At 35.5% G+C, this 26,019-nt stretch overlaps 1 protein-coding gene across 1 annotated transcript in view; it reads right to left on the bottom strand.

Moving 5' to 3' along the window:
• Positions 1 to 26,019, bottom strand: part of LOC140152731 (protein phosphatase 1 regulatory subunit 21-like) — a 191,687-nt gene that overhangs the window by 156,555 nt on the left and 9,113 nt on the right. Inside the window, exons 2-8 of the mRNA XM_072175210.1 lie at positions 25,656 to 25,724; positions 21,634 to 21,780; positions 18,470 to 18,562; positions 15,302 to 15,493; positions 13,061 to 13,187; positions 11,820 to 11,872; positions 9,893 to 10,042 (exon numbers count right to left, since the gene is read on the bottom strand). Of these exons, the coding sequence (XP_072031311.1) occupies positions 9,893 to 10,042; positions 11,820 to 11,872; positions 13,061 to 13,187; positions 15,302 to 15,493; positions 18,470 to 18,562; positions 21,634 to 21,780; positions 25,656 to 25,724 (831 nt within the window). The remainder of the gene's footprint in view (positions 1 to 9,892; positions 10,043 to 11,819; positions 11,873 to 13,060; positions 13,188 to 15,301; positions 15,494 to 18,469; positions 18,563 to 21,633; positions 21,781 to 25,655; positions 25,725 to 26,019) is intronic.

Genomic DNA, 26,019 nt, shown 5'->3' with positions numbered 1-26,019 from the left:
ATGTTGATAAGCATTGATAGAGTTATGAATATCAAGTACCCATATTCATCAACAAAGCTACAAAGAAAGTCAACAACAATCTTTGCTGTGACAATTTGGATGTTTGCATTGGCTCTCGGCACCACACCTTCTATTCTGTCAGGAATGGAATATAAATTTTACGACAACTCTCATGTGTGTATTGGACTTCCATTAGCCAAAATACAATTTTATTCCAATATGGAATACACAGATCGAATCATCATTGGAAACAATAAAATCATAAATTATGAGATAAATCAGTTCAGATCCCAGTCAGAAGGCTACAAGTCCGGTCATTATTTTGCATCAGCAATTTTCTTAGGTCTGAACTTTGTATGCTATCTGATTATACTCATATGCTACATTGAGATCATACGGGCTGTATATAAAACAAGTAGAGAGTCAGGGATGAACAGAGAAATGAGGGAACAGATTGCATTCACCGCAAAAAGTTTCGCCATTGTGGCTACGGATTTCATGTGCTGGTTTCCGATTATATGCCTCGGGATCTTCGTGCAGGCTGACATCCTAGTCTTACCAGTCTCTGTATATGCATGGTGTGTTACATTTATTTTGCCCATTAATTCCGCTATCAACCCATACCTGTACACGATATCTGCTGTCATTGGCAAATGTTACAGAAAACAAGGTACTTCTGAAACAAATTAAAATAATAACATGGAGAGCCAGCTTAATCAGGTCCAACATAATGGTCCTTCCCATAAAACTAATGTATATAACAAAATCTAACAATCCTTAAAATAAAGAACTTGAACCAAATTAGCACTTATACATGCAGAACTGTGGACATTGTGCATTGCTATAAATCTGGGATGTCTGATCTGCAAACCCGAGGACTAACATTATGGTAGATTTGTGTGTGTGTAGAGCTGTGTATGATACACAGTACGAAATATGCCCCCAACCGAGGTTGATATATATATTGCACAACAGTGGATGTTTCTCTAAAATGCATTTGACGTGCAATATTGCTACCTACATATACTGCAAACCTCCACACACCAAGGACAGTACTCATTTGCAGGTAGTCCATGGTTTAATAGCGAAAAGTCTTGTGTGCACATATAGTTGCAGGTTAACAAGCACACCCCTACATATACACATACAGAAAGAAGTAGTGACTACATAGTCTCTTTAAATTCAAGTCAGACAATAAAGTGGACAGAACCAGATGATGGTGGATGCGATATCGCTATTTTTGGCGTCGCCATTGGATTAACACATAATCATGAAATCTTCACAAACAATTCTAAATTTGTTATGTGGTGTCAAAGCAAAATTATCTTACTCTAAAACCGTTGGGGTTCTGCAAAGTACCCCACTGCAAGTATGTTAATTGTCCATTTATAATCGCTAACCGTGTATTGTGAATGGGGCTGTCAGCCCTGTATCTTCGCCAGCCTCGTACGTCCGTGTTGCGTGTCCTATGCCGCCTGGACAGAACCAGTTCTGGTTCTAAGCCCTCAACATTTTCATCTCATACTTTACTTCATCAGTATTATATAAGCAGTAAGCCTCAAAATAGCTTTTCTCTTCACTTAGCAGAAAGTAGAGCCTGTCTCATTCAGCTTTGACTTGAAACCCACACACTCTCTCTTTACTTATGAACTTCATAAAAATTAATTTGAACAAAGGTGATTTGTGGAAAGTAGTGATTTGTGTGAAGTTTTAGCTTTATTTTAAGTTTCCTCATTTTGGCCAAATTAAAAAAAAAATTAGTTTCTCGTCCTAACTTTTTTCAAAAAGTAGGATGAGGGCACTTTTATTCCTTTTTTTTTTGCCTTTTTCAAAACAACAATTTTCCCCCCAAAGACGATAGAGCTATTGTCTTTTCGGCAAGACTTCCATACGACTCACACAAATATATAGGTATGGAACAAACTAGCTGCAAACGAGACTAAAAAAAGGTACTGACAGCGAAAATCAATTGAAATTTCATCTTTTATGTTTTTTTGTAAAAAAAAAAAAACCACCTTTTTTGATGCGGCAGCAAAAAAACTATGCACGGGTGGGGACGAGAAACTAATTTATTTTTTACTTATATTAGCAAGATTGTTAGATTAGCATCTAAATTATCTCATCTTGTTCACAATCTTTAAATCTGGGATTCCTTAGTTTCTTGTTATGAATAGACTAGGTTTTAAACTTGAAATGGACTTGAATTAGTTATGCAAATATTTTTTCTTTAGTCAGTCTGTCATCCAATTTGGCATAAATTGGCATATATTAATCTTAATAAATCTTAATGAATTTTAATAATTCAATTTTCCCTTAATGATAATTCTATTCTTCTGCTTCTTACAATGTATTGTTATTATCATCAAAAAGGTTAAGTAAATGAGATTCAATAATTATTTTGAACACTGATCATCCCAATTTTGCAACAAAAGTTAAAGTCCTACCAAAATGATTTGCTGATCAACTACAGTAACATGAAGAGTGTTGCACAACCACCAACCCTGCAACTGAGAATGTGTTACATGTGGTTAGTGCAAGACAAAGAAAAAGAAATTGAAAGAAACAATAAAAAAATGAAAGATGCTAAAGAAACAATTTGCATTTGAAAACATCTATTCTTGACATATCAGAATTGCTAAAGGCATGTTACTGATATGTGTTTGTTCCAATCACATGATGTTTTTAAAGCATTTTTCAACATAAAACGAGGGCTTTCATATTTGGTTCAATATAAGTCACAGGAATAGCAAAATGACAAAGAATAAAATGTCCTTATCTACTTGAAAAGAGTTGTGTGTTTTTAGAATACCTGCATCTCCATTTTTATGAGACTTTCAGCCTTGAAATAGGGCATGATTCAAAAATCTATTTTACTAAGGGAATGAATAATTTGATTGGTCCCTTTTATATTCAGATTTTTTTCCCCACATAAATGGAAATCAATATAAAAAGCAATATTTCCTGCCTTCACACACTGCTCCCCACATCAGAAAAATACACAATAATTCAATTTATTTCAATTAAATTTTTGTTTTTAATAAGAAAATATATTATTCTGTTTTGCCAGATGGAATAGCACATTTCATTTAAAATCCACACCCACTTTACTGCTACACCAAATAACTGTGGACAATATTGAATCCAGTTCATTTTATTCAATTTGGCCCCTATTTAGGTAATTTTGCTTGGAATTTCAAAATATTACAACTTTCTGGATGAAAATTATTGCATCTGGATTGAATAAAACTATTGAATTTGATTGGAATTCAAAACTCCAATAGAGCACAGTCCTTGTCCTTTAGAGGTCACTCCAATAGTGCTCACTCATGGTCTTCAACATGTCCCTGGAAGTACATAATGACAATTAAGATGAAACATTGAAATATTTTAATACCAGTACTAAAATATTTTAAATACTTGGAATTGGGCCACAGTCTTGGAACATTGCACTATTTTTGTTTAAAAATATATTGAAATTAAACTAACTTTCCATTCCCAGATAGATAAAACTAAATTAAGTGTTACTTTCTAGGGCTATTGCAAAATTAAGATATGCTTTTTCCTTTTTTTTAACATTATAATTTAATACAAGATTCAATCAATATTATCTAGGTTCAGACAAATGTATAAGTTCTATCATGCACAAGAATTATGTCACACAATTTGATGAAAGAAACCTTCCATTCCTTTGTCAAAACAACATTTATGTATTTAACATGTTTTTGAAAGTGACACTTCCATTAAATTAAGAGCATATAGAATTTGTACCAAACAATACTGCAGAACTGAGTTATTTTGATTTCCAAAATTAATTTTATTTATTGCAGCTTAGGAAATAAGTGTCCCGAAAAAAAAAATGTACTTGATTATTGTAAATTTTCCTCATATGTGATGCAATCATGCAAAATCAGTCGGAACTCAGAAATATTGATTTTGAGATATAGCCAGACAAAGGAAATATTTCCTTTTGTTTCTCTTTGTTTTGGAAACTCTTTAATTGCTCATATCTTTGAAACTGGTTGTTCAATTTCAATGTGGTTTTCTGCAAAATGCAGCTTTGTATATACTTTTTACTATCCTATAAGAAACTGAAAATTTAATATTTCCGAGTTCCGACTGATTTTGCTTGATCGCATCACATATTAGCATTATACCACCCACCCATACGCCTGCATGCGCTGTGTGTCTGTGTCCACAAAGTTTCTTACGCTTCATCTTACCCTATAGATGGCACGGTGGGGAAAAAGTAATTTTTGGCATATGTAGAATGGAGGGTTATGTTGTGCAAGTGGTGACTACCAGACAGCCCATTTGGTGTAAAAAAATGTCTTCTATGGGTAGGAAAAACACCAATATATTCAAGCTAATTGACACAATTTTATCTCAATTAATTAATTACCTTTTGTGCAAATGTTTTAAATTCATATGGAACTTGTCTTCTCTACTTGAGTACTTTCATAATATACTGGGGCATGAGAATGGTTTTTTTTGAAAAACCTGACAAAGTACCTGAGTTCTCGCTTAAAATGCCCAAACGGGCTGAAAAAAAATTAAAATATGAAAAATTGGACAACAAAATATCCTGCATTCAAGCTAAAGCCTGAAATTTCACATGATATGTAATGATGAAATAATCTGATGGTTACTCATAACACAAGAGCTATGTACTTCTTATGTGAAACTTGTCATTTGAACTAATACAGTACTTATAAAATGTTGCCCTTTTTTCTGAAACACACTGTTACATCAGATTTTATTGTGCGTGTGCACACACATTTCTTATTGCTCTTAAGTCACATCACTAAAAGCAATAAATAAAAGCTGTATTGAGATAGCATCAAAATGAATCAGGTAACACCACGGTTGCCAGACATGTGACTTTGTAGCCCAATTGGGTGTCTTTTGAAGACATACCCTGCAACCTTTGACAGATTTCTGTCTCATAAAAGTCAATGGTTAAGAAAGAAACTGGGCGACTTTTTGACATTGGTTCCCACAAGTTTCAAAAACCAATATTAAAAGAAAACATTGGGTGACTTTTTTGGTGATTTGGGCTGACTTTTTGGCAATACTGGTAACACCCACCAACCCATCAATCTCTTGAACAAATGTGTGTTATAGTGTACGTGAAGATGACAAGAAACAATACGGATGTCTTTAATTAAGGAACTTAAACATGCCCTGATTAACAGACGCTCAATGATTCTTTTTGTGGAGACTTGGTTAAGACTTGTTCAAAATCCTTAGTTATTTGATGTATCTACCACGGAACTATAACAAACTCCTGAGGAGTTGAGCTTACTTTTTGAAATCTATGGTAAACATTTTTTTCAGAAGAAACTTTTTGCTTAGATCTTTCTACAAAAACGAGCAGCTACCAGTAGCAACCTAGTTCTAAACACTTGTGAAAAACTCTGGGATTGTGCAAATATCTCTCGTCTCTCAGTGTAAATAATATACAAAGCTTCAATGCATGTACATCTTCATCTGACATCATGGCTATAATTTTATCTTTAACACTAATTCTCCACTATACCTGCATTGTTATTCCATTGATTAGTACATTACACATACAACCATTATGGAATGCTACTACACAGGCAAATGGCACCTGCTCTGTAAGATGCAGTAACCAAACCAACTTGATCAATTAATGGAGGATACCATCAAATCTGTCATCTACAAATTACAACATCTCCTGGTATGGCTACCATGGTATATATTGCTGATGCCAACCACAGAGATGACTTTTTTGTGTATGTAGAAAGACAAGGAGAGTCATCTCATCAGTGCAGTAGCAGATTTGTAGCAATCAAAGGACAAGCACAACCATGCCATATACTATTCTGGGATTCACAGCTACAGATTAACCTACAAGGTAATACCAGTCTTACTATAAGTGAAATACCAGCTAATGAATCAGGACATCTTTGTCCAGACACAGATCATTACATAGGTTTAGAAATAAATAAGACAACCCGATGCCACAGAGTGAGAAAGTATAATGACATTATCACATGTAATTTGTCTATAAAGGGCATTTGTGATATCGACTTTCCACCTGATTGTGAAAGTGTACTAGGGAACAGAGAGGTGACAATCAAATGTCCATACAACACAAGTGTAAATCAGCACCAAAACCAAACGATGATGATTCTCTACCCAACTGGTATTACATCATTGGATCTCAGCAATAACAACTTAATAAGCATAGATGATGATGCATATCATGGTTTAGAATTCCTGAAAGAACTTTCTCTTTCAAGTAACAACCTAAACAATCATGTGAATTCTTTACCAGCAGGGCTATTCCATAACCTAGAAAATTTGGAGTATCTCCATCTTGGATACAATAAATTGGTCTACTTGCAACCCGGACTCTTAATTGGCTTGAAAAGACTTTCAGTTCTTTTTCTCATTTTCAATCACTTAAGCTCATTTCCACCAGGATTGTTTCAAGATTTAGAAAATCTATCTGAACTTTACCTGTATGTAAACAAATTTGTCACACTGACAGCCAATATTTTTCAGGGTTTACATAAACTATCTGCAGTTAGTTTTGGTGCAAACCCACTAGAAACATTACCAATGGGGTCATTTGCCAACCTTGGGAGTCTAACACTATTAGTACTTCGTTCAAATCAAATAGCCACTTTACATGCCAATGTGTTTCATGAATTGATAAGCCTGGAGATCATTTTCCTGAATTATAATCCACTGACCTCGCTTGATGGGGATTCACTCAGAGGTTTGATGAATTTAAAAACTCTTTTTTTAAACAATAATGAAATCTCACATTTGGGGACAGGTATATTTCATGATCAAGAAAATTTGCAAACATTATCTCTATCTCAGAATCAGCTCATATGGCTGGATTTTGATATATTTTTCAGGACACATAAACTTCTCTTCATTGACTTAGCCGATAACAAATTGACCGAAATCCCAAATTTACACAATTTGGTACGTATCAAATTTATCAACTTGAAAGGTAGCGATGTGTCTAAGATCAGCGACAAAACATTTTCTGTTCTGCAAAAAGGATCTGAAATATTGGTGAGCCAGCATGAAATTTGTGAGTGCTACGTTCCACATGAAGTGAAGTGTAGTGCAGCTGAAACAAGATCACCTTATTTGACCTGTAGCAGATTGTTGTCAGATAGAGGGTTGGTAGCCATGATGTGGCTCATAGGTGTTAATGCCCTTGTCGGGAACATATTCGTTTTGGCATGGAAAAAGAAGGACTCTCGAAAAAGCAAAGTCCAGAGCATACTCCTTCATAACCTGGCAATGTCTGACTTACTCATGGGCCTGTATATGCTTATTATAGCATCTGCCGATATTTATTACGGAGCTGGTTTTCCACTTCAAGCTGAATCCTGGAGGTCTGGTATAACCTGTAGAGTTGCTGGAGCAATCGCCATAACATCTAGTGAAGCCTCTGTGTTCTTTGTGATGCTTATAAGCATTGATAGATTTATGAACATCAAATATCCGCACTCATCCATCAAATTTGGGAGAAAGTCAGCACTTATTGCCACTGCAATCACATGGATTCCTGCAATCCTGTTTGGTATTGTTCCCTCCATTCTAGCTGGAATGGATTACAGATTCTATGATAACTCTCACGTATGTATTGGACTACCTCTAGCAAAAATTAACCTTTATGCAACAGAAGAGGTTTCCGAAAACATCGCTATTAATGGTACAATTGTAAATTACCAAACAACATATTTCATATCCCACTCAAAAGGTTACGCTTCTGGTTTGTATTTCTCTTCAGCGATATTCTTAGGCTTGAACTTTTTATGTTATTTGATTGTACTAGCCTGTTACATTGACATTGTGTACACAGTATACAAGTCATCAAAACGTGCCGGTCTCAATAAGGATATGAAAAAACAGATACGATTGACAGCCAAAGTAGCAGCCATAGTCACCACAGATTTCATGTGTTGGTTTCCTGTGATCGTACTAGGAATTTTGGTCCAAACAGGGGTGATAATTCTGCCACCATCTGTATTTGCCTGGTCTGTGACATTTATACTACCCATTAATTCTGCAATCAATCCATATCTGTACACAATAGCTGCAATTATTAACAGTCACAGGAAGCGAGTCGGACCTGCCAACACACAAAGCCAGCAAGGATCCACTTCACAAAGTCAGAGCAAAAAACTGCAACAAGGAGCACAACTTCAGACAGTTTCAACTCAACAACCAAGTACATCCACTGCACATCATCTGGAGGATAATTTGCCCATTCAACAGGGAATGGTTGAGTCAAATGTATAAAAACAAGACAATAAACTCATCTGTACATTACATTAGAGTTGTAACAAGTCAGTATCTATCGATTGTTACTGAATAAAAGAAAATCAGTCATGCATCTGATGAGTTTGAGCAACACATATGAGGCTGTGTGTGGGTACTGTAACTGTATTATATCGTCTCATATAAAACAGTCAGAGGGTACAATAAAATTGAAGTTTCTTGAGAGAATGAATGTCTCTCAGTCCAAAATGTACAACTGGACATAATAGTAATATGAAGAGTACAAACGCTTCTTGTCATAAGTAAATTATAATAGAATTCTACCAAATGTCTTTGTAAGGTTCAGAATTCAGTTTTGCTTACTGAAGTACGCATTAATTTTCTCTGATGAAGGCACCAGATGAATCAAACTTCCTTTTACATGCTACTAACCTTGCTGAAGTCGTAGGGAGATTGATTGATACACAAACTAGTCTTTTTCATCTGTCTCAGACAGGGTATTAGCTAGGATTTTTCGAGTGCCTGGCCTGTCATTTTACCAAAACTGCCTGTTCAAAATATGACCCTGAAAACATAAACCAGACCTCTGCCCCTTCTGGGGATTCAGTCAGTTGAAACTGCTTTTGTTATATCCTTGATTTATTAGTCTGGTCTTGCTTTGAGTTCACAGAACTTATTCATTAACTACTTTTAGAATTCAGCTTATGTCACAGGCATTAATTTTGCCTGTCCCAGGAGCATACTGCCTGTCTATGGGTGGATGGGTGGCTAGCTAACACCTTGGTCTCAGATTTATACCTTTGGCTTTTTAATTCATGATGCTTGTTTGTTTTTATGAAACAGCTTGGTGAGCTAGATATCATTGTGGGCTGTATGGTCCAAAGGACAGGGGTAGGTCACCCTCTAATTGTTTCTACCCTCTCAGTATTTTGTTAACATTTTAGTCTGTAGACACTACCATTTCTGGTAAGTTATGCCTATTAAAGCAGGGGTTCCCAATTAGTGGATTGCCCCATTTGGGGGGGGCAGCAAGACTTAGACTGAATAAAAACATCTAGTTTGTGTCTGTTCCCATTTGTTGTGATAATTGAAATTTCTGAACACAGTAGTAAAATAGGGTGCCTTGTGGTTAATTTTGCACCTTCATACATACAAACTGTCTCAAATTAAGGTCTTATAGTATTAGGCAAGGTCATTCAGTGGTGTCCAACTGTTCTTCCTGATTAATGTGTAAAAAGAATTAGGTCACGCCTGGGTCACACGATGCTACGCAGCTTGATCGACGAATGAGGTGCTGAATAGCCAATCAGAACCCCACTTTCGTGTTTATGCTGTAAACAACGCCAAATTGGCAGACCACTGAAGAACCATGCCAAAATCTATAACAATAGAAAACTTTCTTTCCTTAAGGCACCATGTCAACAATGCCTAAAAAAGTTGCTTTTTGCCTTGTAAAAGTATCATCAATTTTTTGCCATTTTCTACAATTCCTTTGCACTGATGAAAACAACAATGAATCAATCTTCCTTTTACGTGCTACTAACCAATCACAGGCTGTGAGGAGTTGATCATCAGATTCGAACTAGTATTTTTATATCTGGCTCAGATTTTAACTAACCTTTTGATTGGTTGAACTAATTGACCCCATGGATGAATCTACAGGGAAGATTTTACTTCGTTGTTCTGTGTATGTATGAAAGTTGGATAATCCAGCACATAGTTCAGAAACCATCGTCATTGCTTGGCCCATTACCTCCTTGGTCTTAAGCTATTAGACAAAAACATGAATAAAAGGAAATTAGATAAATGTTAGTAGTATAATTGATTACACAAGAAATGTTTACAATGCATCTATCACAATTACTTTGATTCAATAAGGTACACAACTATAAAATAGCACAGCAGCCTAAAGAATGTACTAAGATAGCAAAATATGGAAAGCAATTCATGAGAACTTGCAACAGTGAGTGGTTAATGACAGGTTCCAGCTTAATTCTACTCTATGAAATGTGCTATCCACCAAAACACCTGTGGAAACAAATGTATGTAAAAGTACAACAAGCACTCAACATCTACCTACTCAATGCTGAAAGTACACAACTGTTTTGCTTCAAGTTTTCTGATGTAAACATTCACTGATTAAAGTAGAATATATATCTTAAAATAAAATTATTAAATGTCTGTAATTGACTCATTCTGTTTATGCTGTCTAAACATTCTGATACTGATATGTACAATAAGATGCAAAGATACATGCACTTTTTGCTTCAATATTGTCCCTTTATGCAATACAATTACCATTGTAATTGGGACAGGGCAATTAGGGTGAATATGGTGAAAAAGCCAATGTCAATTTAAGAAAGAAATATGTACACTTACAATATCATATTCTAACCCTAACTGTCATAATTTAAAAGTAACTAAACTCTGACACAAACGTGCGCACACAAACTCATAATCATTATTACAAAGGCACACAGTCGCACATGGTTCGATATAGATATGGTAAATAGTTACAGCCGACATTCGACCTATCTGCGTGTTTACACTGAGCACTCTGTATTATTACTCGGTATTACCCGGTAACCCACAATCCGATTCAGGCAACAACCACCACGTTTCTACAGGCGCTTAAAAGAAGGGTTGCGGTGTGTACCGGAAGTACTGAAAGTATTTTCCTGACCCCAAGCTGCTTTTAAGGTTACGATGTGATACACGAAATCAACATAAAAGATGTTCAACACCCAGCAACCGTTAACCGTTGTGTTTCCACTGGCAGAAATAACGGGTGTCACACCACATCGTCTACCTCATGAGGTGGATCACGGTTGCCGGGTGTCCACACCGCATCACTCTGAACCGATCTGTTTCCACTGGGCACATTAACCGGTAACACTCTAAACTAAACCACATTACCCGCCAACCGTTCCCCAGTAGAAACACGCAGTTTGACCCAGTTAGTCTAAATCATCCATATTGGAGGCGCCCTTTATATTTTTTCTTCCCAGATGGAGAATGTGAGATTTTGTATTTATTAAATTACAGAAAAATACTAAAATTCACCGGAAAATACTTTAGCTTTGGCAAATCTGAAAAAAATACAGAATTCCGTATAATATACAGAAAATCTACATCTCTGCATCCAACCCTTAGTAACACTGAAACAAAGACAAAATTCAATTTCCTTTGCCAATAAATGCTGGAGGTGCACTATTTTGGTTCCCAGGTGGAACAATACAATATGGAAGATTTACCACCGTGTTACCCACTGCATTAATTAAAAGTTGAGTTGTATTTGGTAGCGGCAGGCTTGAATCAGTGTGTTTACGTGGTTTCGTCACCAGCGTACAAACAAATCGACCTTCTACATGTGGGTATGAATATGACCCACTGGATTAGGTTAGCGTGTGTGATTTGAATATGCCACTATGAATTACAACATGGCATTACTCTCAACTTGCGACAAGACACAGTATAATTTAACCTCTTTTTAAAAATTTATTGTGAAATGAAGTTATTCATATTTACATACTAATGAGACTTACCTGATGTTTCTTGTCATGGGTTGGTACATTCAAGGCATTCAATTCACGCACTTCTGCAGATAAATCAATCAATTCAATCAGTGATCGCAACTTAGCAAACATTTTACAAGTGAATAAATTGTTACTTTTGTGTGAAATTACACTAAGATTATAATTGTATTATAAATTCACACAATTATAATGTGAATATTGTGAATAAAGTGCATCCCAATTTTGCTATAACAACCTGGGAGTTTTCACCAAGTGTACCAACTCTAGAAATACTACCTATGTTATACCATCTTTTGGCACTGGTTTTTATTATTCAAAACCGTGAAAGTACTATTGCATCACACATAACATTTTTATCCCCAACTTTGCAGCAACATGCAGTATAAGGTACCCATTAATACAAAAACCCTTGCATAGTGTGCATGCTACCCTTTGTCTGGTGACTACCACATCAACAATTGTAAATTTGTAAGGTTATAATACACACACATATCCAGAGATGTCACTTGGTTGCTGCAAAAAATCAGGACAGCGAAGCGCCCCAAAGCCAGATGGTTTCTTCACATTTAGCACCACAGGAAAGGCTATTTCAGAGGGTAAAAATAACATTTCAAAGCTCCTGGCTTTTATTGAAATTAACATAAAAATGAGCACATTCTGTGAACAATTTCACAATAAAACAAAGTAAGCTTAGCTTACTGCTTGCATGACTTTTCCATCTATCCGATGTAACGAACTCAAGCTAAAAAAATAAAAATTATTTTTAAGTTATTTATTTTTTGGGTTTTGGAGTGTCTTTGCACCTAGAGCTAATTTAAAATGCTAGGATCATTCATGGTTGACATTTAAAAAAAAGTAGGCCCTAGTGTTTTTAATATGCAAAGTTGTAATTTGTGTTCATGCATTGAATTTGTATCCATTTTGAAATCATTAATAGAGTATGACATGAAAACAAATTATATCTTTGCATTAAAAACACTAGGGCCTATTTTTCTTCTTTTTTTTAATGTCAACCATTAATGATCCTAGCATTTAGCTCTTGGTCCAGGGACACTCCAAAAGGGGAAAAATTTTTATATTTATTTATTTTTATTTTTGAAAATCCGGATTTTTTTTTTTTAATCCCTAAAATCCGGAATTCCGGATAATCCCGGAGAAGTGGCATCTCTGCATATCCTCCCCTCAATAACTCTTTCCACAAAAAAATGTTTTCTCACAACATCACTCACACTAAGAAACTATATGCTTACCAGTGTCATTAAAAGCTAGCTTGTCATTAATGATCTTCATGGCCCAGGCAAGTTTGACACCAAGGTCTTGTTGAATCTTGTCCAATTCATCCTGGTAGTGTTCTGCTTTATGAACAGAGTCGCTTGCCTAAAAGAAAATATGAGTTGAGTTGAATGGAACATTCCATTTTTCAACGAATGAAAATATTCTTTCCATTGCACGAATGAAAAAACATTCATTATTTGTTTTATATAACATCTAAATAGATCTTTGTTATTTGATTTGTTGATTGTAATGGCTTTGCAGGAGTTAAAATATTGTACTAATCGTAGACAAATATGGCTTTTTTTAGCAATACATTCTTGTATCACCCAAAAATAAGCCATTCAAAAGTATTATTTTAAGGGTCTATTATTATTTTTAACAGTCGTTTGCTACGCAGTAAAATAGAATTTAAGCTTACCTAGCCACCGGGCCTATCCAATGCGTATTGTAAGCTTACCTTTTCACTTTTCTTGTTTTCTACTTTTTCTTTCCCCAAAGAAAAAAAAAATCGGAATATGGATATTAACGGCTTTCCTTGTAGATGTGGATTATATTTCTTCAAAAATATTCATCCAGAATTGCCGCAAATTAAGTTTGTTGTTTTAAATATCCCGTAACACGGTAGGGCCTATGCTATGCATACTGTTCACCGATCGGACTGAAAAACACACACCATGTAATCTAGCCATGCAATAGAACGTCGAATATAACGAAATGCACGGTGCATATAACTAAAATGCACGGCGATATAACCAAATTTCACGGTAGTGACGTAGGCCGTAAAATAGTTTATTTATTGAATGACATGTGACCAACAATCAACCAATCAAATGACAAGGATCTACTTAGGTGTTATATAATATCAACTTTTCCATGCTAAGACTTTATTGCCATGGCTGTTACCAGCGAATTGTGTAAGCAATTTCACATGAACTATATCTCTGTTTATAGTTATCTGATATGGCCAGTATGCATATGAAAGTCCTGTAACTCAATTTTTCACTTCAGAAATCTTTAAAAGATTTGACTTGGGTGCAGAAATTGCTGACAAAAAATATTAAAACTTAATTAACTTTAATGCCGGCAATTTGAATTTGCATCTGAAACATTGTAATTGGTCATTTTAGTAAAAAAAAACTGTCAGAAAAACATTGATGACTGTTCTATAATATCACACCAAAATATCTGAAGAGTGCATCTTGAAGAGTTGTATGGTGAAAAATGTAAAAGATTTCTGTAAAATGGAATTTTAAAATGCCCAAAATATTTCATTTCGCAATGCAATAGGATCCATGGATTACTTTTCAAAAAACATCTTCAAGTAGTCACAGCGACAAGTTTGGTAAATTATGTCAGCGAGTGATGTGTAACATGCATCTGGTGTCCAAAACAAGTGAAAGCAACATATAAAAATGGCTGGCCTGGGCTGAGGGTGGAAAGTATGGTGTCTTGGAAGGCAGGTAGGTAAAAGTATATTACAAAATATTGTCCTCTATTGGTACACATTAAACACATTGCAAACACTAGGCAAGACTTCAAACAATTGCAGACCACTGAAAGATTGCAAAGTAGATGATCAGTACCACTGTTATTGTGTGATCTTGGGTTCATCAAGGTTCTACCGTAAACGTTCGCCTAATGGCGCACCTGGGCTCCTTTGTCTTGGGGTAAATTTCATGTACAAAGGAGAGCTCCTCCTCTAAAAATCCCAACAAGAATTAAGGGTATGTGCCCTTATTTACTGGTGGGATTTTTATGGGAGGGCACTTTTAGGTTATGTCTAAAATTCCAGTTATGTCAAGGGAGCCCATAGCGCCATTAGGCGAACGTTTACGGTATTTGGATATTCACGATCTAAGTACACACATTGACGTACACTATCATGGTCCTATCACAGAGGACGTGAACTGATTCTGATGTTCAATATATGTACAGTGGCACTATAAGGTGGTGTTCACATTAAGAATTAAATTTGATTCACCTCAAGGTCGGTAGTGATGTGCGTGCGTACTTCTCTTGCCGCAGCATTGAATCATGTGCGTAAAGGTAAACTCGCAGAGTATACATGATGCACATGTACAAGGGTAGTTTGTCGGCATGCTTGTGGCGCCACCGCGAAAAAGCACTGACGTCACTTCCGAACTTGAAGCGAACCAATGTATATCAATTTCATGTGTATACACTAATTGAACTCTGCCATATTGATTTTCACTTACATTTTTTTCTTGGGACTGAAGCTTGACTTCCAGCTTTGCTTTGTCATGTTGTAGCCTCTCCACGATGTCCTTATGGCGGGTTTTGGTTGCTTCCAGTACACTTTGATGTTGGTTGTTTTCTCTCTCTAGATTATCCAAGCGATCTTGAAGCTGTTGAACCAGCAACCTATGTTCCTCTGATGATTCATATACCTGTCAGTTGATCACAAAAGGTTTGGAAATTACTCTACCATATTCATCCTAATTATGGCACCTTCCCTAATTAGAGACCCCTGCAGTTTCTAAATTACACCTGTTAAAGAGCCCAATTTAAGTGCACTTGAAGTATGCAATTGGGTTTACAAAAATTTAGTACAGAACTGAAAAACCATCTGACCCTGTTTTTATGCCTGTGATATTTGTTTTTAGTTCGTATCTCTAATCTGTTCTCTTTTTTTTCTGCAACTTGCTTACCCTGGGTAAATCATTCAGTGTTAAAACACTGCCCTCCAATGATGCCCTGGGGGCCCAGTAGGGTGTACGAAAAGTCAGGGGTTACCCTGATTAGAACTGGCTGTGAGGTCTTTGTCATTCACTGCATTTGTCCCATAATTCAAATGCAGTAATGGAGAGAGTGGGTAATCATATATTAATTTTGCCTCCACAGGGGATCGAACCGAGGACCCTTCGCACATAGCTCAAAAAAGTGGGGAATTTGGGAAGCTCATTCCCAGGAAATGTTAGTGTTTGGAGGGAAATTCTGGTATTTGGAGGGAAATAGTGTCTTTCTTGTATATAAAAACATGCTATAAATTGTGGGAAATTTAGCTTGCTTCCCGGAAATTGACATTTTTTCGAGCCCCGCCTTCGCACCAAAGACCTTTTAACCACTGGATCATGCAGCTCTCTAAGTGTGAATTACAACTCTGTTTAAGGGCAGAGTAATGGGAGAGAACATGGACCTTTTCGAGCATCATTATTTCTGAATTGTATCTCCAAAGTATATAAAACTATACATTTTTGAAAGGAAATGAGTCAAGGAATCCCATGGTGACGTCAGATTTTTTCAAAAATCTCGAGTTTTTGATAAAATCACAAAAAATCACTTTTTTACCCCAATTTTTTTTGTGACAACTTTAAAAAAAAATCAGTTCGGAAAAAAAAAAATCAGTTAGCTTTTAATGAAGAAGAGACATAAACTTAGGGAAGCTTTTTTTATTTTTTTGAAATTGGTCTCTTTTTTCGAAATATTGAAAAAAACATGTGAAAAAACCAATTTTGTCATTCTATTCAGCTAAAAATTGCACATAATGGTGTATATTTTTGTTTAAAATAAATATTTTGAAAAAATGAGAAAACCTTCCCTAGACTTTGATGTACTCTAAACGATAGTGCAAAAAGTTTACCTTTTCCTTGCATATTTTTCGAGTTATCTTGTCACAAAAATCGTGCAATATTGTCAAAAGTGAACTATGAGAAATCAATGTTTTAGTAAAAAAATGTCAAAATTATGCACAAAATGTCCCTATATTTTAAAACGGCAAGACTTTCACGCTGGTAAAAGCTGTACCTGGTGCATGTTCTTAATATGTATCTTTTTGCAACAATGAATTTATAATGTCTGCTTTTAGTGCGCCAAAATTCAAAATACTTAATTAAAAAATCTAAGTGGCATTTTGACTGCAAATTTGTGTTTTGTTTACACCGCATTTGCCGGCGTTAAAAACATACCGAATGCGCCTTGACGCGACGTGAATCGCGCGCGTAATCACAATATTTCGCATTCGCGCATTTCTGACTCATTATTTCCGCCAATTTACTAAGCTGTCTTGAGCCATGTGACTTTTTAGAGTTGAAAAGAGTGAAATAAATCAAGCAAAAATACGTGTAAATATATTAACAAGTTGTATTTTATCAGTTTCAAGTGAAAGAATACATCTTAGTGTTGATAAATATCGAGAAATCTCAAATTCGGGCGTGGACGAATGTGTCTTCCATAGGCTGGCCTTAACATCTAAAATGTTAATTTTACTTTTGGAACATAGTACACAATAAGTATCCTCTTGAAACTTATTTGTTATGCACCTGCAAATTAGATTGTGATAATCTGACTGTCTTTGCTTAGAAATATTACAATGCAGGTGACCACAGTGCACACTTGTCCAAAACTACCTTGTATACATTTGTATAACTGGTTCTCAAATTTATGTTTAATTCCAATTTTGTCCATTCTGTAAACAGTAACTGGAGGCTGTGTATCAAGAACCATGCCTTTTTATAAAGCAAGGTGGCTGACAGGAATGAGACATTGAGGTTCTCTTAATAGTGTTAGGCTTCAGCTTATTTATGTAGTGTTCACTCTATTGTCAGCATGATGACATAATAAAGTTCAGTTTTAGTAGCAAAGAGTACTGTGTCTGCTATGCTGATGTTTATGCATCGCTTAGAGAGGGCAAATAGTGTACCTCTGCATAATATCATTATATGCTTGCCAACCTTCTATTCAAAGTGCATCACAGAATTTAATTGTAGAATTTCTTCTCGCCCCCATACACTGCTTAGCACGTGCAGATATAAGTAGTGTATGTGCGACGTCCGTGATTCGGAAGTCACATAAAGCCGTTGGTCCTGTGTTCAGGAGGATTCATTCCTGTGCATGTTAAAGTGTCAGAGCTATTCGAAAAGAGAAGGGGCCATCCCCGGTTCTAATATCTGCACTCAACCCTCTAGGTTCAAGAGGACACGATGGGCGCGATAAGTTGTCTACCCATAAATCCAGTAGAACTAGAACTACATCTAATGTGTTGTGCCAAAAATGCAGTCCAAGTGCTGAGTGTGCAAACCTTCAAGCTGCAATTATTGTCTGGGCTCTTGCCGTAAAATGCCCGAGGTACAAATGTACACAGTTTGCCCCCCATAGGTGACAAGCCAAAATGGCATTGTTACAATAGCATTACACATAGGGCAATTTGAGTAATCTGTGGTATAATCTCTTTGGTCTAAAAGCACTCATTAAACAAAACTTACATGTACTTACTAAAAATGGGCAAATTTTAACCATTTGCGAGTCACAGCATTTGGCACAATCAGGGCCACAGGCAAGTTGATAAAAAAAATTCATGTGTTGCCCTGGAATGCACCTGCACAATTTGGTGACTTTGGACATATTGGTGTTCCAAAACATCTTACCTGCTTATGGAGTTTGGCATTTTCCTCTATTTTATTTTTCAGTTCTTCCCCAATCACACTAGATGGACTACTGGATGCTGTACCTTGGTCATTCTGACAATTACAAAAGCAAATTAATATTCCATTTTAATCAAACCGATTTAAAAACTACTAATCACAAAATTACAATTATCGTCAGCCTGCTACAATAATTGCTTAAGGGGGTACTACACCCATTGATTTTTTTTTTTTTTTTTTGCATTTTGTGAAGAAATTACAAAAAAAAAAAGTGGACAAAGTGGTATGCAAAATGAAGGGGCAAATCTTATCGTTTTATTGGTGGCATCGGTATCAACGTAGCTTACATGCTTTTAAAAGTAGAAGCCAAAAGGTGGTACATCACTGATGATTTAAATTCACTTCATTTTGGAAAGCTTACTATCAACGGATTTCGTTAAAATTTTGGATATGTGTTGCTAACACGTTAGGGAAATAAAGTTGATATGTAAAATGGGAATAAGTGGTTCCTGATTTCTTTTATGACTTCATGAACTTGGTGCTCCACAACTATCAAAAAGGAACTGGTTAAAATGCTTCTATTTTCAATGTTGAGCTATATTTTGTATTTTTAACTTGTACATTATTTCACTGAAACTTAATTAAGCCACAGGTAACAGGTTACCACAACCATACTACAGCAATGTTGAAAAAATTGTATTTCTTGTCACCTATACCACCATATTGGGTAGTTTTCCGTAAGCTTAACGTTTGTGATTTTGGTAACTATTTTATATTTATTTGTGAAATCCATCGCAACTAGGCATTCTAAAGTGTACTCACCATTTACATCCCAAGGTATATTAGTATATCCACCTTGCACTTCTCGATATATATCCAGTTAAAGACAGAATATCAAAATTATTCCTCATGATATCACAAACTCTCACATGTGTATTCAAAATTGATGCTTAAATTTGACCTGAACCAATTGACCTATACCCTGACATACGGTGACCTAATAGCCTTTTCTTCTCCTAACAACACATTATAATATTATTGACTAATGACTATACATCCATTGTGTAAGTGTTTATATATTTTGCATGCACCACTAGATTTTTTTATAGAGAGTATAACAAAGGATTTAATGTATTCTATTCATGTACCCTACTTGAACATGCTGAATAGAATAAATCATGGTTTGTTATGAAACACGCATCTGAGTAACTAGGATACAGTAAACAAAATATATATAGGGCTAAAATGACTTACTACAATTGTTTAAAAGCACTTTTTTTCTTCTTTTTTTCATATTTTTTTTATTTCACATGATCCGTGCATATATCGCCTAGCTATAAATGAAAAATATTTATTTAGACCAATCAAACCAATATATGGGTGTAGTACGCCCTTAAGTCATTTGTTGCCATTTTGAGAACAAAATACAAAATATGGTTCAAGCATGCATCAGTTACGTAATAATCCTAATTAGTTCAATTAATTTAATTGGTCTCTTATCATTTGTTCTTGTGCAAAGATTGGTGAATAAATATATTTAGATGCATGCTTGAGCCATATTTTCTTATATTTCTTAAAATTACAATAAATGACTCAGGCAATTCTAAGGCTGACGATATGTTAAATTATGTCACTTCATCCTAACTTTCACAACTAAATATTCAGTTCAAAATAAGATCTGACAAGGAAGCTCTGACAAACTGACATACTAAAATGTGTTATAAGGAAGTACAGGGGATTATTATTAACTACTCAACATTAGTCATATTTGACAAGAATTAGAATCATGTGTATTACAATGATTTAGAAATTGCAATAGGTATGGTGTAACTTGGTCACCTGACCGTGGACAGGTTTGGCACAGATGTCAATAAATTTGTCAATAATTGTAGTCATACGGTAGATGATACTTTAATGACAATATTCTATTGTCTCAAGACAACTATATATAATAATACATAAAGTTTGGCAAACTGATTGTTTGATATCTATGTTGCTTAAATTGTTTTATTATGTACAATTTCCGCAGGTAGACCTGTTGTATTGCCCTGTCTCATGATTATAATAACGATTTTTAACCCACCCACCATCCCCAATAAATGGGTGCATGTTAGCGTGTTTGCTCAATACTCATCGTTGCACATGCATTGAAAATCTGCGGTTCAGATGGTGGAGTGCTAATTTTGTCTTATATATTAAGTTATGTCAAAATAATTATATATGTACATGTAATATTATGTTATTTACAGTACGAAAATGAAAGAATAATATAATAATTAAAATATCCTTTCAATTTTAAACTATTTTTCTAGGAACTTCTCCTGCAAGCTCGGAATCTCTCACGGGCTCCAGCCAATTGCATCAAATATTAAATCTTATAATTAATAATGCTGAAGGCTTCAGCTAATAAATTTTGTTTTGCTTCCAAAGTATCTCACTTTCAGCTATTTGAGGTAATTTCACAATCAGCTTTTTGCTTATGCTTATATAGTTTCCGCTTTCAGCGATTGGCGTAATTCACACCAGCTTGTTTACATTGGCTACAAAGTACTTCACTTCCAGCTTTTTGGGGTAATTCACAATCCAGCTTTTCTGCTTTTGCTTTTAAAGTTTCTTGCTTTCAGTATTTGGCGTAAATCACACCAGCTTTTTGGGGTAATTCACAATCCAGCTTTTCTGCTTTTGCATAAATATTATGATTGCTTTGCTGAAGCCTTTAGTTTCCTATAATTGATAATACATTACATTTTATAAAAATCAATTGTGTATTTCATCATAGATGATCAAAATTATGATTATCTATGATTTCATTAATGCTTGCAAATAAATCTCGACCGTATCCAATGGCTGAGAGTGTGGCAAAAATTGGTTGGTTGATGTGCTTCCTTGTGTTTCTCTGTCTTGGGGTAATGTATCACAGCATTTGCTGACATGATTAATCCCTTGATCCATCAAGATCCATGCAGTCAATGTGCCAAGTTTTTCATTTAACTACAAAGGGGTGGCCGAGAAACTCAGACTAGATGGCTGTGATGCGGTGCCATTATTTTCTGTTTTTCAGATCAGAGCACTAACAAAATGAAAGTGATCTAGAGTTTTTATTCAAATTTTTATCGTAATGTAATTGCACAGTAGTTATGTTTTCATGAATTAACAGAGAGTGTTACCTTAGTTTTTTTCCCTTTGATGTCTACATTATCTAGTTCTTCTTGTAGCACATTGACTCTCTTGGTGAGTTGCTGATTACGGAATGATAAGCTGTCAATCTCTTGCTCAAACTTGCGGATTCTTTGGTCACGCTCCCTAACAGAGTCCTGTAGGAGGTCAGAGTAAACAAGAAGTTAAAATAAAAACAGTTGAATAATTGTAAAAACTGTACTTGCTTGTGGTTATCGCATTGAATGTGTAAGCTGCATGGAGATAAGGTGTACCTAATAGGTAAAAGGTACAAGTTACAGTAGAATAAAACTGTCACATGTTATATATTATAATTAATGAGGGCCAATCATAACTTGTCAATCATAACTATTGTTGAATTCGATTTGATTGACATGTCCCTATTGTGAAGTGGGGTTTGTTTTAGAATAAATTATGAAAAGCTTTCTTATTACTAGCTGATGAGATGAGTAACCAAATATTTGAATTGGTCAAACAATTGGTATGAGGCAGTCAGATCACTCAGATGCAATGAATATTGGGGAAACATAGTTCTGAATTACTGTACACATAAAAACTAAGGAAGTGGTATAAGTGGTAGATAATCAGCATATCATCAAGACAAATGTATGTGACCCTTTCCCACAAAAACCTGCAACATGACAGCAGACATAATTCTGAGATCAATGTCTTTAAGGTAAATAGAAGAGACAACTTCTAAAATTGGTGTATTTTTGAAATTAAGCTTTGATGACTTTGGATATATGATCAACGGTGATTTTAAGGCGATTTAATACCCTGATTTTCATCAGTACCCATCTTCTTTTTTTTATTGCAAATTTATAAAGTATATTTATATGTTCATCATCTCATGTCCTGAATTTATAAAATATCTCTACATACAACGTGGTATTAGACCATTTTAGAAAATCATTTTAGCCCTATCTTTTTTTGTTTACTGTATCCTGGTAACTGAGATGTATGTTTCATAACAAACCATAATATATTCTATTGAACATGTCCAAGTAGAATACATGAATAGAATACATTAAATCCTTTGTTATACTATCTATAGAAATATACTCACTGATTATAACACTGAATAAATTAAATAGGCCTAAATAATCTCTTCCACATAGACAATTAATACTACACCATGTATGTATCTTCTATAATATGTTGTTAGGAAAAGAGATTAAAAAAGGTTATAAGGTCATCAAAGGTCAGGTTATAGGTCAATTGGTTCAGGTCAAATTCAGGCATCAATTTTGAATACATGTGATAGTCTGTGATATCATACATGTCATAATGAGGCATCAATTTTGATATTTTGTCTGTTACTGGATATATAATGGAAATGTGTGAGGTGGATATACTAAAATACCTTGGGATGTAAATGGTGAGTACAATTTAGATTGCAGCTAGTTGAGTTGGATTGGGCAAATAAATATAAAATAGTTACCAAAATCACAAAAATGAAGCTTACGGAAAACTACCTAATATGGTGGTATAGGTGACAAAAATACAATCTTTTTCAACATTGCTGTAGTGTGGTTGTGGTAACCTGTTACCTATGGCTTAATTAAGTTTCAGTGACATAGTGTTGCAAGTTCAAAATACAAAATATAGCTCGACATTGAAAATAGAAGCATTTTAACCGGTTCGTTTTTTGATAGTTGTGGAGCACCAAGTTCATGAAGTCATAAAAGAAATCAGGGACCACTTATTCCCATTTTACATATCAACATTATTTCCCTAATGTGTTAGCAACACATATCCAAAATTTTAACGAAATTGTTGATAGTAAGCTTTCCAAAATGAAGTGAATTTAAATCATCAGTGATGTACCTCCTTTTGGCTTCTATCTTCAAAAGCATGTAAGCTACATTGATACCGATGCCACCAATAAAACGAGAAGATTTGCCCCTTCATTTTGCATACCACTTTGTCCAATTTGTTTTTGTAATTTCTTCACAAAATGCAAAAAAAAATCAATGGGTGTAGTACCCCCTTAAGCAGAGCTGCGCCGAGCGCCGTTTGGCCCCCAGAAACCATGCAAGTGCGCTTGTGACAAGGCTAAATAATATTGACGATCGACACCCATTTTCTCCCGAGTGGCGCTCGTACGTCTCCAACATTCCCGACTCTTAAATTCAACATAAAACAAAGTTTTCATTGACGACAACATCGTTTTAAAATCATGAACTGTGCACGCATAGAAAGATCAGTGTATTCAGTGCCCAGGTCAGTCTGCATAAATTATCGTAATTTAATTATCGGCAGCTTTCCAATCGTGCACGAGTTGGACTCGGGGAAAAGATTTTATTCATGGCGTTACCCCCGAAGATTCTCGGTAAACTATCGACCATTTGCAGTGGGGATGACCGATGACGTCATGAACATGAACCATGACCCCATTAAATATTAAAATGTCGTCAAATCAGAAAAAAATATGGAAATTGATTGAGTTTTCGCCAAGTTTTTGCACCTTTTTCTGACCACGTTTTGGACCAAAACTGACACGGAAATGAGAAAATTTATCATAGCGACTGGTGATGGAATATCACGGCGAAAATGCACTTTAACGTTTTATTTGAGCAATTTTGGTGAAGTACAGCAACAACTTTACTTCAGAACATATTTATGAATGAAGGGATTGCGACCATCTAGAAACGTAGCGGACTAGCGGTGAGACTTTTGCATATCATATTTTTGACAATTTCTTTCCAAGATTTTATTTACTAAAGTTTGTACTACACCACAGTCTGTGCACTGTGTAGTGGGGGAGTTGTGTGCATTGCAGAGAGCATGTGTTATGTGAGCATACTGCACGGTATAATTTTTTTCAATATCGTGCTTACAATGTGATCACTCAGTGTCACATTGTCTGTTGTTAGTAATCATCCATATCTTGGTGTATCCATATCCAACAAACTAAACTGGAACAGTCATATTCAAAATATCTGTGCAAAAGCAAACCGTTCATTAGGCTTCATAAAACGTAATCTTTATTCATGTAACCAATCCACCAAACTTACAGCATACAGATCACTAGTCCGGCCGCAAGTTGAATATTCCTCATCCGTCTGGGATCCGCACACAAAAAAGAACATAGACCAGCTGGAGAGAGTGCAGAAAAGAGCGGTACGTTTCATCCTCAATGATTATAAATCTAAATATCCCGGTTGTGCGACCCAGATGGTCAAAGATCTGGAACTAGAACCACTCAGCACCAGGAGGAAGGCTAGAAGACTCTGCGTATTCCAGCAAGCAAGACTAGGTGACCTGTCCCTGCCCATCGGAAACCTACTACAGCCCGTCCAGCGCCAGTTGCGGCATCATCATCCAGAATCTTATTCAACCATATCAGCCAACAAAGACTGTTACAAAAACTCATTTATACCAAAGACAATACGTGATTGGAACTCTCTTCCACCTCACCTAATCAGCATCACAAAACCGGAAACCTTCAAAACCGCAGTAACAAAGTATCTAAGCAACCAAGACTAAGCAAGAATTTCAAAAACCACAGCGCAGATCACACATCCTGGCCGTTTGTCTCCATTCTGGAGTGTTGGACAGTACCAAACTCAAGACTCAAGACTCAAGTGGCTGTGTGAATAGCTCATGCATATTAATCACTTCATGGCGTGTCGGCGTCTCCCATTGGTCAGTCGAGTCATTGAGCCTCGCAACTCCACATAGTAATAAATTATAGGGCCTATTTTATTTTTTTAATAACATTATACTGCTTTTATTTTAGATCCCCAAACTTGAAATAAAAAACTTTTTTTTGCCAAAGTGGCCCCTGGTTCAAGCTCTCTTATTTTCACCCTTGGATATGATACTCAAAACAGTTGAATAAGTTTGTCAAAAAAAATGAGTATTGAAAATTATATCAATTGATAAATAGCAACAGCAACAACAACAACCCAAATTCTTTGTCTAAAGGGTATTGCTATGCCAAAACCTCTATCCCATAAGCCATGCCATATTTTTGGACTCAATAATAAAACAGCTACATAACACTCACCTTTATTTCAGTTTGCTTCCCTTGCTCATCTACCACAGCTTTCTTCAACACCTGATTCTGAGCACGGAGCTGCAGTGTAAACATATGTAAGAGTAGGAATGAGAAAGTGTTTTATAGTCATGAAATTTTCACAAAATATCCAAGTACGATACATTACATAATAGATGAAAAATTGCATAAAATTAATTAAGTTTTTAAAAGTTGAAAATCTTTTAATAACCAGATTGTCTCAGCATCAGGTGAACTTGGGCTTTATTGTGCAGTCAAGTCCAGAGGATTATCCTCTCTCATTTCCACTTGAGCCCTCTCAAGTCCTCTTTCTTTAAGCTATTGATTTGGGTCATGGTATTGGGATGATGTAGGG

The sequence above is a fragment of the Amphiura filiformis genome, chromosome 5 (assembly GCF_039555335.1).
Source record: "Amphiura filiformis chromosome 5, Afil_fr2py, whole genome shotgun sequence".
NCBI classification, from domain to species: domain Eukaryota; kingdom Metazoa; phylum Echinodermata; class Ophiuroidea; order Amphilepidida; family Amphiuridae; genus Amphiura; species Amphiura filiformis.
Note: the sequence above shows the minus strand (reverse complement) of the source record. Positions and strands in the feature narration are given on the sequence as shown.